The following is an 18380-nucleotide window of genomic DNA, read 5'->3' as shown; positions in this document are numbered from 1 at the left end:
AGGGAGGCAAGGAGGGAATTTTTCCACCTTAGTTGTCCCATGAATATAAAAGAGGCAAAAAAGGATTATCCATATTTGTTGTTCTATACCTTCAAAGAAGATAAAGAGAGAAAAATGCTCTCATAATTGGGAGGCAAAAGAAATCAATCGGGTTACCGATTGTTACTCTTTTCATCGTCCTTTTATTGGAAAAACAACGGGATGTTCGACCCCCCCTTGATTCTATCCAGAGTCGAACCTCTCGATTTGACCAAATTAGACCAAATTGAGATTTAATCGCATTGGATGCTTTATGCTCCAAATTAAATTAAGTCATGATGTTGAAGTTGATTTTAATCTTTTCATTATAATTAATGTGAGTTGAATTTTCGTTACTCATAACTGAGAATTTGAAAATTTAAAAAAGTGCATTCAAAATTTTAAGCATTGAATTTGATTCTGAATCAAATATTTAAAATTTTGAGGTTAATATTTTGATCTCGAAAAAGTCCCAAATAATCTCAAACTAACCACCTCAAAATAAAAAAAATCTCTCGTATGGGACCAAGGTGTACTCACCTCAAATTTAAATCTAAATCACATGACCCAAGTTCAGCCCAAACTTGAATTTGAGTCCAATTTTGTAGCTTGCCCAAAGAAAACATGGACCTAAGCCATCTGGGCCTAAATTGAGCCTGAGCCCACATCCAGAACTTAAATACAATTTAGCCCTAAACCTGAAGAATCCATACTATATGGGCCTGAATTTAGCCCATGCCTGAATGCAAACTATATGGGCCCGAATTTAGTCCATGTCTGGATCCATAGCAAAATTGAACCTTAACTTGAATTACATAAAACCATACCAAGCCCAGGCCCAAGTTTGAATACAAATCTAACCCAAACTAGACCATAAAAAAAAATGCCAAAATCAGATCAAGCCTGGACTAAGAATTTATCAAAACCAATTCAGATCTTCATGAAACTTAAGAACCAAAGTTCAAACCCACACTCCAAACTACATGGATCTCCTCATATAGACCAGCACCAAATAAAAAAAAAAACTAATCCAAACCAAAGTCCAAATTGACGATCGGCTCCGTTGAACATGATCTATACCACTTGAAGTGTTTAGAAATCAAATTTCAAATCTTTTCGACATCATTTGCCTAACGATCAAAGGGTTTCAAAATTTGTAATTTTAATGGTCGATAAGAAGCGTTTTCTCGTTTAACGGCGTAAAGATATCCAAATCAAATGAATTTTTGTTAGAAAATTCTTTAAACTATTTAAAATAATATCTATACTCTTGATCTTGATTACAAGACTCCTATCATCATTTTTTAAAGAGTAATTCATTTTCAGCCATTCATTTTTCTGTTCACTTTTATTGATGGATAAAAAAACAATATCGAAAGTGCGTGAAATTTGATTTCTAGGTAGTTTAAATGGTTTAGATCATATTTAACAGAGTTGATCGTCAATTTGGAAGCTCTATCATCGAAAACAAATCGGTAGTAAAACGGCTCGTTTACTACCGATAGTATTCTAGCTCAACTCTCTCTCTCTCTCCTCTCTCTCTCTCTCTATATATATATATATATATATACTTTTATAATATAATTATATCATATTTTAGAGCTAGAATACTTTTTAGAAGCATCAAGCCCTTGGTGCTTCTAATTTCTATCCCTTGAGTCTACTCCTTGAATTTACTTAAATAAACTTTGGATGCAAACACTATTCTACTCTCCACCACCTTACCATCATATACCAATAACATACTAACACATATCATGACATAAAAATCAAAAAGACACAACATACATTAGGGACTATTAGAGATATTCTAGCTGCACTCTATATGTACCTATATAATATATATATAGAGTGGGCTGGTATGCTTATGGAAGCACGGAGCCCTCCGTGCGTTTCAAGTGTTTTTCGCATTTCGAACTTGTCGAATCGACGATTCGCGCTCTCGTTTGAGAGTTGATCTAGAGTATTTGAAGTACCTAGAAAATAACTTTTGTATTTTTTCAATTATCATTTTCCTTAGTGATGTTGAAGGGCCTCAAATCAATAATTTTAATGGCCGGCTGGTAAGCCTTTTGCAACGATTTAACAGTGTATGAATATCCAAATCAGCTGAAAAATTTGATTAGAAAATTTTTTATAGCCATATAAAACAAGATCAATTCTTGAATCTAAATTTTAATGTCATTCCATCACATTTTGGAGATTTTTATTTTCAATCTCGATGATTTTGGAGCTCCTTGGGATCACTAGGCAAATGATATCGAAAATCGAAAAATTATTTTTATAGGATACTTCAAATACTCTAGATCAACTCATGAGCCAATCGTCGATTCGAAGCACCCAACATCAAGAAAAAACAACTTGGCTTGAGAAGTATGATCTAACGGGTGAACAAACATGATCAAAAGGTAGAATCTAACGGCAGGAAACTTGGTAGCACACAAGTACTTGCTGCTATTAATAGATAGTAGCCGGAACTCTCATTATATAATATATATAATATATATATATAGTATATATATATATATATATATATACATATACATATATATATATGTATATTGTAGTGTTCCTGACATTTGGATAGGATTGACTTCAGTATTAGTGACTGGTCGACATCTCTGGAAAGTGTCGGACTGAGTCGCAGTCAATTCCGTACGAATTGGATGCAAAATTGGACTCGACGCACTCAATTAAGCAAAACTGGAGTTTTGCCAGTTTCGGGCGCCCAGAACATTTTTAGGGTCGCCCAGAAACGAGTGTTGAATTTAACTGAAACTGGAAGCCAATTCGGATCCCAAGTTCCGGGCGCCCAGAAGTGGGTCTGGAAATTCGACATCGTGAATACCGCTTGCTTCGACGCGTGGCAGGGCGGTAGGTGAGTTCCGCCGGAGCCATTTACGGGTGCAGCACACCGCGAGCGGAGAGTCCGAGGAGCCCGTTTTGTGCAGTCGGGATGTTCTGGTCGCCCAGAACATGGTTCCGGGCGCCCGGAAACGCCCGATTCTGCATGAGTACTGGATAGCAGCTGTTTCTCTTGGGGCTTATCTTATTCCTCCAGCAGCCTATAAATAGATGGAAGGTGACCCTGGTGAGCTTTTTCCTTCCCTTCTTCACAGAGAAGTCCCTTTTAGCATCTCAACACTCGGATTTGCCTCAAATTGCATCAAATTTCCATTGATCCAGCTTGATGGAGTGCTGATTCTGCAGTTCTTCAGCGACGACCTCCAGTGTTTTGGCTCGTGCGCGACGTAGGAAGGTCGGATTTCGACGAAACTTGGTTTGCTGGATTCTAGACTTCCAGAGGAATCCACGAAGCCCTGAATTGTAGATTTTGGTTGAGGTTAGCTTGGTCGAATTGAAGTTTTTCTAGACTGCTATTGACTTTGAGCTGAAAATGGGATTTTTGAACTTTTCTTGATGCTATCTTTGTTGGAAGTAGGATTTTGGACCTGAGTTTGATCACCTCTCAGTATTTGCTGGTTTTGGAATTGTTCTCACCTGATTTGGAGATCATTAGGTGAGTTTTGACATTGGAATTGAGAAATCCTAAGCTTAAGGCTGAAATTGATGAATTTTATTGGATTTTGGGTGAATTGTTATATCCAGATCTTGAGGGGCTTTGTTGCTGGTTTGGAGGTGTTTCCAGCAGTGTTGCTTGTGATCCGAGACCCTCTTGCTGCCAGGATTTTCACTAAAGGTGGGTGTATCATCGGTTTCGCTCCTAAGTGCATGTTTAGTCGACGTGTATAGTTCGATTTTTGTATATCATGCTTTAATTCATCGATTAGCATTTTGGATGTAATATGAATATAAAAGCATGCTGAAATGAATGTTTATATTATACATGTTGGACTTGAAATTCGACTTAGGAGAAAACATGCGTTTTGATCCGTCATATGCTTAAACTACCAGATTTAGCTCTAGGAGCCGAGATTCGATTATATCGTTGCAGTATTAGTGCGATGGATACTTGGGGTAGTTTAGAAGGCATTTACGCTCGTGCTGGGATGCCGAGCTTATTTTTCAGCAGAGTTTAGGCTGTTTCGGGTCGTTGGGTGCCGTTCGGGTTAGCGGTGGACCCAGATTCTTGTTTTGGTCACAGATTGTGCCGAGGGAACGTGGGTTTGGTTTGTAGACCTGTTTTGACCTTGTTCACTTGACTTTGGCTAGTTGGAGCCTGATTGAGCTCGACAGAGATACGCTGCATACTCGGTTGGGTAGCGCCCACGAGTGCCACTCCGGAGTCAGGCTATGTGCTTTCGCTTTGGTGTCGCTCATGCCAGTTGGACTTGCTCTCCAAGGACTAGTTAGTGTGGATAGAGCTCGATAGTCGCAACGGGGCAGGGACGGGTGTATTCACAGTCCCGGGGACGGGTATGCTTACAGTCCCGATTGGATTGGGTCAGGTTGAATATTTTTCTACAGTTGGTCGGTGTAGAGCATGATAGTGTAGTGTTTGATAGCGGTAGACTTTATTCCTGCATTTACTACTATTCTTGCTCCCTTCTGTAGACTTAGTGGGTGGACCGATATTGTTTTGGGCGGTACCCATTGAGGACTACTTATTTTTACAGTAGTTCTAACGCCCTGTTGTTACTTCATCTTTTGCAGAGCCATCGTCTTCGGCTGCTGCTATTGCTGATCTGGATCGAGGCAAGGGCGTCGCGAGTTAGAGCCCTACCCGACGAGCCGAGCTAGAGGTGCCCTTCTGCAGGTAGTTGTTTTGATGGAGTTTATGTACATACCTATCTTTAACTCGCCAGTGCGAGTAGTTTTTGTATCTTGGATTTTGGTTTATATATATGGAACTTAGTTTGGTATTTCTTCTGTTTCTTCTAGCAGCTCTATACTACTGTTTGTTGTATCGTATGATTTATAGGTACAGCTATCGCTTCGTATACAGGAAAAATTCTTTTGTATACGGCGGATTTGTCGGCGCGCCCGGGGAACGTGTAGTTCGGGGCGTGACAGATTAAGTTGGTATCAGAGCTTAGTTGTAGGTCGTTGGGACCTAGAAATCCTAAGTTTGGCAAACCTTAGGAAGGCAAGACGCGAGAGGCATGATTTATCGCGAAAGTCAACGATTTGTGGTTCTAACTCCTCCTAGAGTGGAGTGAGTGATTGGAGGAGTTCCTGTTTTGTCCTGAAAAATTATGTTGGCTGCAGACGACATAATTTTGAGGAGAAACAGGGGCCGCCTTCTAGACTTTCGTTTGATTGGGTCGAGAGTGTTTTTTTGTATCTGACCCCTGTTTTGTTCTTTACAGCTATGTATCGTCGCTGAGGCCGACCGTCGTTGCGGGAGCGTGCGCAGTTGGCGCAGGATCGTGCTAGATCTCCGGAGATGCCGGAGCAGGCAGAGGCGAGTGCACCCCCAGTTGTGGAGCAGAGGGCCCGACCGGAGGCGAGTGCATCCCCGGATTTGAGTGCACAGTTAGCCGCTCTGACAGAGGTGACGAGACGGCAGGGGGAGTTATTGGAGAGGATGTGCAAGAGGTTGGTTGCGCCCCAGAGTTCTGTACCGAGGCCACCAGAGTCGCCAGTTCCACCCCCGACTACTCCAGTGACAGCACCAGCTGCAGCAGTTCCTCCATCGGCAGCAGTTCCAGTAGCGCCAGTTGCGCCTGCTAGGGGCCAGTACTGTTGACTAAGGCCGAGCAGGAGCGGTGGACGGAGATGTTAGCTCGTTTTCGCCGATTTGATCCACCGATCTTCGATGGCAGAGGCACTGAGGCCTCGATTGTTGAGGGATGGGTCAGTGCGATGGAGAAGTTATTTGAGGATCTATTCGTTCCAGAGGGGGAGTAGATACCTCTGGGAGTACACTGTCTATCCGATGATGCACATGATTGGTGGCGGAGAGCGAGGCGAGACCAGGGACTGGTGGCGACGCAGTTGAGGTGGGATGAGTTCTGTGGAATGCTGTATGGGATGTATTTTCCCAACAGTATGAAACAGAAGATCGAGGAGGATTTGAAGAGAATCCAGCAGGGTGAGCGGACAGTTCAGGAGTAATAGCATGATCTAAAGGATGTAATTGATAAATTGTAACTTTGATAGCACATACATGCATATAAATTGTAACTTTGATAGCACATACATAACAGTAAAATCTTATAGCTGATCTTGTATAGGGTTTGTTGGGTGGTTGGCATAATAGCATGATCTAAAAGATGTAATGGATAAAAAAAAGGAGATCTAATGGTGGAAAACTGGATCGTATTTATAACTGAAAACTATCCTAATAAATATTTTAAATTATACTAATTAATTTATTATGTAAATATGTCACTTACTAAATAATTAATTAATTAGTTAACCTATTTAATTTATTTTTTATAATTAATTAACTAATTAACATGCTTCTCCATCTCCTTTTACAATATTCCTAGTTAATTAATTAACAAACTTCTTAAAATATTATTTTATTAATAATTCTATTCTTATTATTTTAATAAAATAAAAATTATTATTTTGTAGTTATAATAAATGTTATTCCTATTATTCTAATCGAACCATCGGAAAGTATTTTTCTTATCTCTTTGAATAATCCAATTCTCATCTAAATAAAAAATTATTTTAATTTTTGCTTCTCCTATAGGTAAGATTATCTTATTTTTGAACTAAACAATATACTAAGAATTTAGGCAGATTATACAAGTTTTTTTAATATAATAATAATAATAATAATAAAATAATAATAATAATAATTGCTTATATACCCCTAACAAGTTTCCGACTTTCTAATTTACCCCACTTAATGCTAATATTGAAAATACTCTTTTTACATTCCAACCTATTTCAAATATACTCCCAGAGTTAAATTCTGTTAATAAAATATTAGCAATAGCTTATCTGTATGAAATTGCCCTTTCAAATATACCCTTCTATTATCAACAATATTTCTTATTTGCTCCTAAGTTAAGAGCAAAAAAGTTATTTTGATTTTTTAAAAAACTTTTGTAGATATTTAACTCACGTCAAGTTAACTTAACGGTGCTAACTATAGAGATATTTCATAATAACGTGGGATTTTGGGAACATAGGAGAGATATATATGAGAAAGAAAAAAATAAGGATAAACTAGATATTTTTAAAATTTCGAAGGGTATATAGATAATTATTCGTAATAATAATATATCGGAATCTAAACATCCATTTTGAGTAGACCTATAATACGAATCCGAATAGGATCGAATAGGATTACTAGTATTAATTATTTAGATATATAGAGAGAGAGAGGAGTCGAGTTGAGTTGGGTGGTCTCAATTCGCAAATCTGAAGACGAGCAGGCGCTTCACGTTAGGTACTTTGTGGTGCGCACGATGGCGAGGGACTGGACGGACCTTTCGTCGGGCGTCCTGGCGGCCATCGCGGCGCGTCTGACGGCGATCGACTACATGGCCTTCCGCAAGGTCTGCCGGCTCTGGGCCCACTCGGTGTCCGGCGTCCCGCCGTCCCCTCACGTCCCCTACCTCCTTCTCCTCGGCGGCGGCGGCGACGACGACGGCGAGCGCAGCGACGAGTTCACCTTCCTCGGCCTCCCCGGCCAGACGCTCCACCGCCTGCCCGTCCCCGGCCTCCGCGGCAAGTACTGCGTCGGCTCCCAGCACGGCTGGCTGGCCACCCTCGACCCCTTCTCCGAGCCCGCCCTCCTCAACCCCCTCACCGGGCAAGAAATCCCCCTACCCTCCATCACCACCCTCCCCGACATCCACCCCTCCTACGCCCCCGACGGCTCCGTAGCCTCCTACTTCCACTTCTCCGACCCCACCGACTACTACTTCCACTACAAGCCCGAGGAGTTCCGTGGCCTTTCCTTCGACAAGGTCGCCTTCTCCTCCAGCCCCGCCGCCGGCGGCCCCCTCACCGTCGTCGCCCTTTACGGCATCGCGTCGAAGCTCGCGTTCACCACCGCGGGGGCGGACAGGTGGCGCCTCCACGACGACGGCTGGCGCTTCCACGACGTCGCCTTCCGCCGCGGCAGCCTCCTCGCTCTGTCGGGCAATGGGGATCTGCTCGCCGTCGACCTCAGCGGAGGCTACGCCGACGTCGTCAGGCTCGTCGCCAGCCAGTTCGACCCCCTTGTCGCAGGACAGTACAGGAGGTACCTCGTCGCCGACGACGCCACCGGCGATCTCCTGCAGGTGTGGAGGAACTTCGACTTCGACGATGTCGCGAAAACCTTGACGACTTGCGAAATCAAGGTCATGAGGCTCGACTGGGGAACAAATCGATGGATTCCGATCAGCAGCCTGGGCGGCCGAGCTCTGTTCCTCGGGATCGGCTCTTCCATGTTGCTCTCGCCCGAAGATGTCCGCGGGCTGCGGCCGAATTGCGTCTATCTCACCGACGACTGGTGGGACATGCTGTACAGCGAGGAGGTCAGACTGGCGAGGCGCGACGTCGGGATATACTGCCTCGAAGATGCCAGTCTCCAGCCCTGCCATTCTCCCGACCCTCGATTCAACTGGCCTCCGCCTGTCTGGATCTCGCCATCTCTATCCTAACTTAGGTTCGGACTCGCACTAATTTGATCCATGCCTTCTTCTTCTTCTTGATGCTGGTTTTGCTATCTATTTGTTTGGAGTTTCATTTAGATTGTCAAATTTTAATTAGTTTCATTTAATCATCATTGAACAACGGTAATTGTTATTTCAATCACGTTTCCTCCGTATACCTCCTCGGAACGGTGGCTATCACCACCCTTAACTGATTTAACTGCTTATAGATAAGCTTTTTTTTACAACATTTCGAAAGGTGATTTGCCGAGTGAATTAGTAGCCAAAATCATCTTCAAAAGATAAAAGTAGTAGCGATGGCACCTCCAGGCGATGTTGTAACTTGCAACCAAATTAGTTGCCACCTAGTCATTTTATTTGGAGAAAATTGGTATGGACTTGAACAAAGTTACTTATTTGAAGTAGAATTGAAGCTCGGTGCCTCAGTTGAAATGCCCTTATCATCGGGGAACTCAAATTTCAGTTAGAAGTGTAGAGACTCTGGATTATAGGAGTCTAGTGACTGCGGATTAATTTACCTTATTTATTTAAACTCAAAGACGAATTTAACATTGACCAATTAAAATTAATGAAAGGACTAATAAATGACTTTGTGAACGAAAAGTAAGATTTTTTTTTTTTTTTTTTTTTTTTGCAAATTTTTTTTTTTTTTTTTTTTTTTTTTTTTTTTTTTTTTTTTTTTTTTTTTTTTTTTTGCAAATTTTGGCTTATTAATTTAAATAAATAAATTGGTTTAGTATAGAACTATAAAGTTTCTAGCGTGTAAAGTATTGTCGTGGCAGTCGGCACGGTCTGGTACTGTTGGGACGTACTGCACATGCCACCCATGCTGATAAACCCGTGCAACCTGTGCCGACATCTAAAACAGGCGTTCTGCCGAGGCGTGCTATGCAGTGTCAATGGCACATCGGCGCACCCCATGCTAGTGCCCTTTGACCGTAAAGCTTAGCTGATTATGTTTATGCCCTTTAGTATTTATTACTTCTCTATTCTCTTGACTTTTATTCCCTGTCCTTGGATGTGAAAACCTGAGTAGTGGGTATTCGAATGTCGAAAGTGGGTCAGCTTGAGAATTTCTTGTTTCTCTTGTGGTAGGTTGGTTTTTGCTTAGCAATAGAGGAAGTGGGTTTGACACTCTAGATACTTTTCTTGTTTAAAATATTTTCTAGTGGTTAGTTTGCCAGCTAGAATTAGATATGGCATTGACTGTGGAAAGGCGGCTATATCTTCCCTGTGATTTTCCTTCCTTCACTCTTGGACTAGCGCTTCTCCTTCTTTCTAAACAAGAGCTATGCAGCCTTACTTTTGAACATGCGAAATTGAAACTATCTTCTATAAGCAATACATCTTAATGAGAACTAGAAACAAGTAGAAGTGCAACACCAACTGAAATGATTAAAGTCTCTAAAAGGTGAAAGGATTAGGTTGAGAAACTTAATAATCATTAACCACATCAAAAGAGTAGGGGTGACCTCTAATAGAGCTCTTTCGACTGTGAACTCGGATTGTGCTATTGACCTCCTAAGCTTTTTGAGAGGAAGGTAGCATACTACAAGCTTCGTTCATTTTCTTTTATTTATTTATTTTTTTTTAAGAAATGAACTTAGCTGAAATGTGAAGCAACTAAGCTTCTGTAATGGCCTAGCACCGAAAGGGGGAGACCGGCGAAGGCGCAATGGCATAGTAGCAAGAGAAATAGAAGAACATGGTAGAACAGGGTCAAAGAATCTGGAGGGTCTGCAGTATCTGAGGCTCCCAAACAATAAAGGGGATTGGGTTAAGTTGGATCGGGTGGTCGGGGAACGGGCATTGGGTGAGGGGAAGAGAGCATACCCGAATTCAACCCCGGTGACCATGTTGAGCCACGGACTGAGAAGAGGCGGTCCAAGCCCGAGAAGATGGAGCCTATACTAAGCCCACGTATAACTATATCTTTTGCAGCTGCTACAGTTTATTACTAGCTAATTAGCATAGTTAATTAACCTAAACAATGTAATTAGGGAGGGGCTATATAAGCCAGGAGTTGTAAGGAAGAGATACATTGAATTAATTACAAGTACTTCTTCCCCAAGCTTCTATTCCCTTCTCTCTTCTTCTTCCTTTACCTCATCCCCATCTCTTCCTCTTTTCCTCTCTAATCTTTCACCTCAATTCCTTCTCTTCTCACCTGATCCCTTATTGCGAGTGCCCATCATCCTCATCGCCGACCAAACCTCAGAGAATTCTCATCACTGGCGGTTGCGAATCGTCTGGGATATTACAGCTTCGAACTTGGGGCCGCAGGTACCAACCAGCAAGCCTTAAGTTGAGCCTGCAGTTCTAGAGATGAAGAAAAGTGAGGAATGAGGTATAGCTTTTTACTAATGCAATTAATAGTTTCCGAATTACGGGAATTCAAAAGAGTCATTTGCTTATGAACAAGTAACAAACCTTTCAATGTACGAAGAAATGGGAGAATGGGCCACTTGTGTGATATATATAGATACGTAGATGTGTAGTTTAAATTAATTATGATTGAAGTATACATGAAGATAGAGAAGAGTGGGCCAGTTGTGTAATGTGTATGGACAGGTCAATGGGCAGTTTTAGATTAANGGAAAAATCAAGTCGTTTACCTTCTCAAGCTTCCAACCAGCACCTCACTGGTCCAGGGCTGCGAAAATCCCTCCAAAACGCTCTCTTGCACGTGCACAAAGGTGCTGCGACGCTCGCAACCAGCGAAGAATGCGCGCGACGACGAAAACGAGCGAAATCGGCGAATTCTTTGTAGAGAGAGAAAAACCCTAGAGAGAGAGAGAGAAAATGGTGCAAGGTTGCTTCTCTGGGCTCTAGCACACTCCAGCAAGCTCCAAGAGTCGTGCTGGGATCAAATAGGTAGGTGTCAAATGTGAAATTACCAAAATACCCAAGCTGCCACGTTCCTGCATTGTGTACCGGTACACCATAATGGCTGTACCGGTACACCAAGCAGAAAATGCTGATTTTCGCCCGAGCAATGCACTTTCTTGTTTCCGACATTCCGATCACTCTCAAACTTATCCAAAAACTTGTTCTAACCTTTTAGAACATGTAGGAGTGATCCACACACCATTCCACATACTCGAACTCCGCAATTTGCGAAAGTCCAGTGTATTACATCGAATGAGGGATGTTAAATCAGCGCGGAATCGTGGATGAGGCTGTGGCATTTTGTTTTGATTTATTTATAGAAGTATAGGAGTATTTTGGTAATATATTGGCATTGTAGTAGGATAGAGGTATATTTTAGTATCTCAGCTATGGTTTAATCAGTAAGTTGGTAAAATCGGATCACTCTGAATGACTAGGCATCCAAATCGACAATTTACTCTGTCAAACATGATCTATAGGATTTCAAGATTCTAGGAATTGAATACCATAATTTTAGAAAATTATAATTTATTTGTCTTGTCCATCGACCAAATGAATTGTAGAAACTGAACAAGCATAAAAGAAGTCAAGGGAAACATTACTCAATTCAACATTGGATGTGACTTGATATATTGTGACGCACTGGACCTTACAAATTGCTGGGTTCGAGTGATTGAATGGGTTATGAGCTTTTCCAGATTTTCTGGTTGGTCGTCGACAGTGTTCCGACCTATGGTTCGAGTCCCGAGAATGGTGGTTTAAAACCTTGCGTCAAAATCCAAAAAGTTGGATTTTTGGCTAGCTCTCGGGTAGCCTTTAGAGGGCAGTGTACCGGTACGGACTTGATGGCTGTACCGGTACGTTGTGATGGTTGTACCGGTACGCGGGCCCGTGTACCGGTACACAGGCTATGTCCCAGCAAACCCGAGGCTCGGGTTGGCTTTTCGTGGGTGGTGTATCGGTACACAAACCCGTGTACGGGTACACAGTGCAGTCTGGGCTGCAGTTCGGGCAGGGGGGTGTTTGCAATTGTTACAACATCTATATATGTCACCCCAGCCCCTTTGTGAGCTCCTTTGAGCCCTAGACCAGTGGAGAACAGGTGAGAACTCCTCCCCTATGGTTTCTTCTCCATTTTTGTTGGATTTTTGCTAGTTTTGATCTCTTTTCTCTTCTCCTTCTTGCTTTTTGTGGGTTTTCCATCATTGGAGAAGTGTGAGATCTTGGTTGGAGCTTGTTTGAGGATCAACCTTCAACCCTAGAGGACTTTGGAGCTTGGTTTGGAGCTTCTANAATCACTCCGTTAAATATGATCTAGAGTATTTGAAACTTCTAGAAAATAAATTTCGTAATTTTTCGAAATCATAATAAAGTCCATCAAGCGGGCATAAAATGAACGGTCAAAATCGAACGATGTCTTAAAAATGGATAATCGGATCCTTCAATTTAAGATCGGAGTTATTGATCTCTATCTATGTAGTGAATAGAATTTTCTATAAAAAATTCAACCTATTCAGATTCTTTTACACCGTTAAACTAGCAAGTATTCCATACCGGGTGTTAAAAATTGTCAATTTTGTGAGCTTTTGATCGTAGGGGAAATGATGTCGAAAAATTATGAAATTTGATTTCTAGATGTTTCAAGTGCTCTAGATAACGTTTAATGGTGTGGATCGTCGATTCGGAAGCTCTATCATCGAAAACAACTTATGAGTACGAGGGCGATCATACTCATAATAGTATAGTAGCCGGACTCTATATATATATATACTTCATTTTAACTTAAATTAAGGGTAACTGACCCCGTCAAATGAGCAATTGGCCCCTAGTAGCCATTAGAGATTGTGAATTTTGGGATCATTTGATCTAAACACCTTATATTCTTTGGTTTTTTACCCGTTTGATGTGCATCACGATTCACAGGCATGTTGGTTACTAGGACTGCTGGCCTTCAGTCGAACTACCTTGCCATCAGGGGATGAACTGTGAAAGGATCAATCCTCCATTCAGTTTTCTTAACTTAAAAAGTACATCAGGGCATTCCACCGAGTATGTTATTCTGATCCACAAAACATCCATGAATTCCTGCACTCGTGCAGACTTGCTTACAAGCCTCTAACGGCACAACTGCTGTAGGGAAATGGCCCGATGGATTTGTCAGCTGGTGAACAAGCACAATCCACTTCTTATGTTCAAAACAACAATTCACTTAGGAGATGTAATTTCAGTTCTATACATTTAAAATCCAAATTAGATATAAAACAAGAGAAACTTCACACTAGACGAATATAAAACTGGGGAAACATTACATTGGACAAGTTATTATAAATTTTGTTTACTTTTTTTAAAAAAAGCAGTTCCCGTTATCACTTTTTACTTTAGATATGGCGCAATTTTTCAATTAGCGTAAGAGCATAGTACAATACTTGATGAGAAAAGCATGAGTGGAGGAGGATTTATGGTCTTTTCTGTTCGCTGTTATCTGTGCTTGAACCTTTTATAGTTATCTTGCGGCTTCAAGCTCCTGCAAGCCCCTAAATGAATATTTAAGATACATCAAATTGTTCTAGTAGATTAAGTATCAATTTATTTATTTGATATAAATCAATCATCGTAGATCACAGTAAAAACTTTTTGATGACACATGCGATGGTTCTTTTCAGATTGATGGAAAGAATATGAATAACTTCTAGATAACACATTGCGGAAGCTAATGTCTTATCTTTATTGCAGGGAAAAGCTTGAAATCGTGTCATGAATCGGATTACTTGTGCGAGCGATGTGGAATATGTTACGGATGGACTATTTTCATATGAATGGGCTCTATCGTCGACTGAAGTATTTATGGTTGAACTGTATTTATGAGATGAAACTGAATATTTTTGCGGGATTATTTAGCGAGCGTGTAACAGTTATATCTATGCACTCTCAATTATTTAGCATCATTATAGTGTCTGGGTGCCAACTATTCTTGTGCTTATTGTTCCATTTGTGATTTTTTTTTAATCCTTTATTAGTGTTTGAGCAGTTGCCATTATATATGTTTCTTCATAGTTATAGTGTATAATGTATCTGTATTTAGGCTGTGCTTCATTATCAATATATATATACATATAGAATTAGGCTACTATACTATCTACAGTATCGGAGTTTCGGTACTATAGTCTTGTTTTCGATCTTAAGGTGTTCAAATTAACGATTCACACCGTTAAATATGATGTAAGGTATATGAAGCTCTTAGAAATAAAATTTTAGTTTTTTTCGACATCGTTTACTTAGCGGAATTACTATTCCTCCATTTACTGCTTTTGTGGTTTGCATATCTTGACTGTACAAATTTTAAGGGCGCGTTTGGTTCAAATCATAATCCGAATGGTCTGGAATTGGAAATAGAACACTGAAATCTTCTCGTATGTTTGATTTACAAGGATAATCGAAATAAGGCTTAATTTGATATTGAGGTGGATCTAACGCTATTAGATAGAATAGAGTTGAGAAGGAGTATACTTTTGCGTTCTCCGATGGGACCGTAGAAAAAGAAAAAGAATGTAGAAATATATTTTTGCGTTCTCCGATGGGACCGCAGAAAATATATCGTAACCAACTAACCGCAGTATGCGAAACGCAATATTACGTACAGAAACAATCAGAATATTTTCTCATCGTTGTTTCTCACCGCACGTGCAATGTCCCCGCAATCTCAAACGAAGCCTAAGAAGAGTTCATTTCTATTTTTATTGTTTGGTTGAGATGAAAAAAAAATTTAGTTATCGCAAGAAAAATATTTAAAATAAAATGCAAGTTTAAAAATTAAAATATAACATAAAATTTAAAAATTTAGCTTATAAAATCAGAACATAATAATATAAGTTTAAACATAGAATTCAAATTTAGTTAAAACTCCAAATTAAAATTATAATTCTAAATTGGTTAGTCGCAATTTAAATGGAAACTTGAATTCAAAATATAGAACTAATTTACACTTTTGAGTTCCAATTTGAACACAAGAATTACAATCTGAATTAAATTTATTCATAATTTTAATTTCAAGTTTAAGGTAAGGGTGAAAACAGATTGGATATGACTGGATATTTGATGAAGCCATATACTCATTCTTTATTCTTTTTTCTTTTTTCTTTTTTCGTATACAAATTTGGATGCTGATATGTATTGGATGCTAAATTTTCGTTATCATATCAGCTACATAAAGATTCAGATAGCCGGATATTTCTTTGGATTCGACTATGAATCAAATATAAATATTCAATATTATTCAAATAACAGTATACACTAATATGTACTTATCATTATGTATTAGAATTAGCAGCAGTAAAACTAAAGTTTTACATTCATATTGAAATTTTTATGTATCTATGTTAGATTGAATGCAATTTAAGATTTAACAAACTCAATTTTTATGTGAAACTAATAATTAAATTAACGAAGAGCATGAAAATAAACCATATTATTTTTCAACAAGCATATATTATCTTTCACAAAAACACAATAAGACTCTTCTTCCTTATCTTCTTACAAGTAGCAATTAAGCCCTTATCTCCCCACACAAATTACTAATCAAATATGTTAGGATTTGGTTAGATTTGTAGTTGAATCCTATTTGGATAAGAATTAATATTTAAATTTTTTGGAGATAAATTAAGATTTACATATTAATTAGAGGATAAACATAACTAGATTATGAATAATATTTAAATCTATTCGAGATTAATTAAGATAGATTTAAATATTAATTAAAGTTGGAATCCTAAATATACTAGGATTGGGTACATTTTAAGTTGAGCATTATAAATAATGCATTGGCTAATTAATTAGGTGTGTGCTCTTGAAGGAGTACGGCTGGAGCCTTGGGTGCCGTACCAGAGAGAGAAAAAGAGAGAGAGATAGTGAGTTGGATGCATCTTGTACACGGGTGCGTCTATGAGTGAGTAGTCTTTTAGATTAATAAAAGATAAGAGAAAGGTAGAAGAGATTTAAGAAAGAAGGTTCAGGTTGTGGCTATTCTATTGTAGAAGAGGAGTCAGGTGTAATATTCTCTTATTTAATGAATCTTATTTTATCCGCATATTTTTTGTTTTGGTTTTTCTCTCTTTTGTGATTGTATCAGCTTTTGCTGAGGAGACGGGTTTATGGTAAAAATCCGATTCGATGCTTCCGTTGCGGAATCCCAACAATCGGTACCGGATCTACAGTAGTCAGTATCGGAGCATGTTGTGGATTCTCAAGATTCGGTACCGGGGCGAGTACCGGATTCCCAACAATTGGTATCAGATCTAAAGGTTACTGATCTGCGGGAGAGATCGACGAAGATGGCCACAAAATTCGAAATCGAAAAGTTCGATGGCAAGAACAATTTTGGATTGTGGCAAATTAAAATACGGGCAATCCTTATACAGCAAGAATTAGATGAGACGTTGAACGGAAAAAAGGCGAAGCCGGCGGAGGTCACGGATGCGGCATGGACGAAGATGGAGCGGAAGGCGCTGAGTACGCTTTATCTATCATTAGCAGATGAGGTTCTTTACAACGTAGCCAGCGAGACAACACTGGCGAAGTTGTGGAAGAAATTGAAAGATCTGTACATGGCCAAGTCCCTGACGAATAGAATGTATCTGAAGCAGCGACTGTTTACACTGCAGATGCAAGAAGCGGCGAGCCTACACGAGCATCTGAACGAGTTCAACAAGGTGGTGGCCCAGTTGACTAGCATCGGAGTCAATCTGGATGACGAAGATAAGGCGCTGATTTTATTATCTTCACTGTAGACGACATATGAGCATCTAGTGACCACGTTTGTAGCACACTGGACTTGTGCAAATTGCAAGATTCGAATGTTTGATCTATGATCTGAATTTTTTCAGATTTTCTGGAGGGTCGTTGACAGTGTTCCGACCTATGCCTCGCATTTCGAGAATCGAGGTTTAAAACTTAGCACTAAGGTCTCCAAAGAGAAGGACTTAGGCTGCTCTCGGGTTGGGTTCTGCAGAGTGTTGTACCGGTAGAACATTGATGTTGTACCGGAACAAGGGGTTGTACTGGTACAATATTGGGTTTGTACCAATACAAAAGGCAGATTTCTGCCAACCCGAGACTCGGGTTTGCGCGTACTGGGGTGTTGTACCGGTACACTTTTCCGTGTACCAGTACACTTTGCAAACTGTAGTCTGGCAGTTTTTTAGGGGTGTTTTTGGAATTGTAACATTACTACAAATACCCCCACGACCCTTTGGGGTTTTTCTGAGTTTGGAAACAGAGGAGAGAGAGGTAAGGAGCCCTCCACTTCTTCTCTTTGATCTTCTACTATTTGGTTGGAATTTTTGGGGATTAAACACATCTTTTGCTCTCTTTTTCCATCTTGGTGGCTTTTCCACTATTGGAGAAGACTTGGAGATTGGATTGGAGCTTGTTGGACGAGAGATCTTCAACCCTAGCTTATCCCAAGCCTTATTGAAGCTTCTTTAGAGATTGGTAGCCTTCTCCCCCTCTCTAGATCATGTTTTGTATGATTTTTATATAGAAACCCTAGAAATGAGTAATTTAAGGTTTATTTCGAGATTTTGGATTTAGGGCTTTTGGAGTTCAATTGCTTGGATTAGAACCTTCCCCTATGTTGGATTGGAAGGGTTCTAGCTCTCATTTGAGGATTGAGAGGAATTTTCTACACTTAGGTGAGTTTTTGCCATTTTCTTGAGTTGGTTAATGTTTAACCTTTGGGTTGTTCGTTTCGTTCGTTTAACTCTCCCAATATTATCTTTAGGGTGCTAGGAGAGTCGTGGGCACCTTCGTCGGCGCGAACGAAGGGTTTCGAGGAGACTTGGTAGGTTTGGCCTCACCAAAATGAGATAAATTCTCATATGATGATTGTACTTGTCGTATCATGGAACTTCATGCATATTCATATTAGATAGAATATTTGTGAATTTTAGAATG

The 18380-nt window shown here is 40.0% G+C and overlaps 1 protein-coding gene and 1 long non-coding RNA gene across 4 annotated transcripts; both read left to right on the top strand.

Annotated features, from left to right (window-relative positions):
- Positions 3482–4671, top strand: LOC109721047. The gene is made up of 3 exons (XR_002219126.1): positions 3482–3538; positions 3628–3718; positions 4633–4671. It is a non-coding gene; the product is annotated as an uncharacterized LOC109721047 (long non-coding RNA).
- On the top strand, positions 7228–14418 carry LOC109720957. 3 transcript variants are annotated; one of them, XR_002219107.1, is made up of 3 exons: positions 7228–8536; positions 13356–13481; positions 14166–14418. XR_002219107.1 is itself a non-coding variant. In XM_020248336.1 (2 exons), the coding sequence occupies exon 1, from the start codon at positions 7347–7349 to the stop codon at positions 8529–8531; it is 1185 nt and encodes a 394-aa protein (XP_020103925.1). In that variant the 5' UTR covers positions 7228–7346; the 3' UTR covers positions 8532–8536; positions 13356–13805. The 3 variants fall into 3 exon arrangements, 2 of the variants coding, with proteins under 2 accessions (XP_020103925.1, XP_020103924.1); XM_020248336.1 differs by lacking the exon at positions 14166–14418 and having other exon boundaries at positions 13356–13805; XM_020248335.1 differs by lacking the exon at positions 13356–13481 and having other exon boundaries at positions 7229–8536.

Source organism: Ananas comosus, linkage group 15, assembly GCF_001540865.1.
Source record: "Ananas comosus cultivar F153 linkage group 15, ASM154086v1, whole genome shotgun sequence".
In the NCBI taxonomy this organism is placed as follows: domain Eukaryota; kingdom Viridiplantae; phylum Streptophyta; class Magnoliopsida; order Poales; family Bromeliaceae; genus Ananas; species Ananas comosus.
The sequence above is the reverse complement of the archived record's forward strand: the minus strand, read 5'-3'. Positions and strand labels throughout refer to the sequence as shown.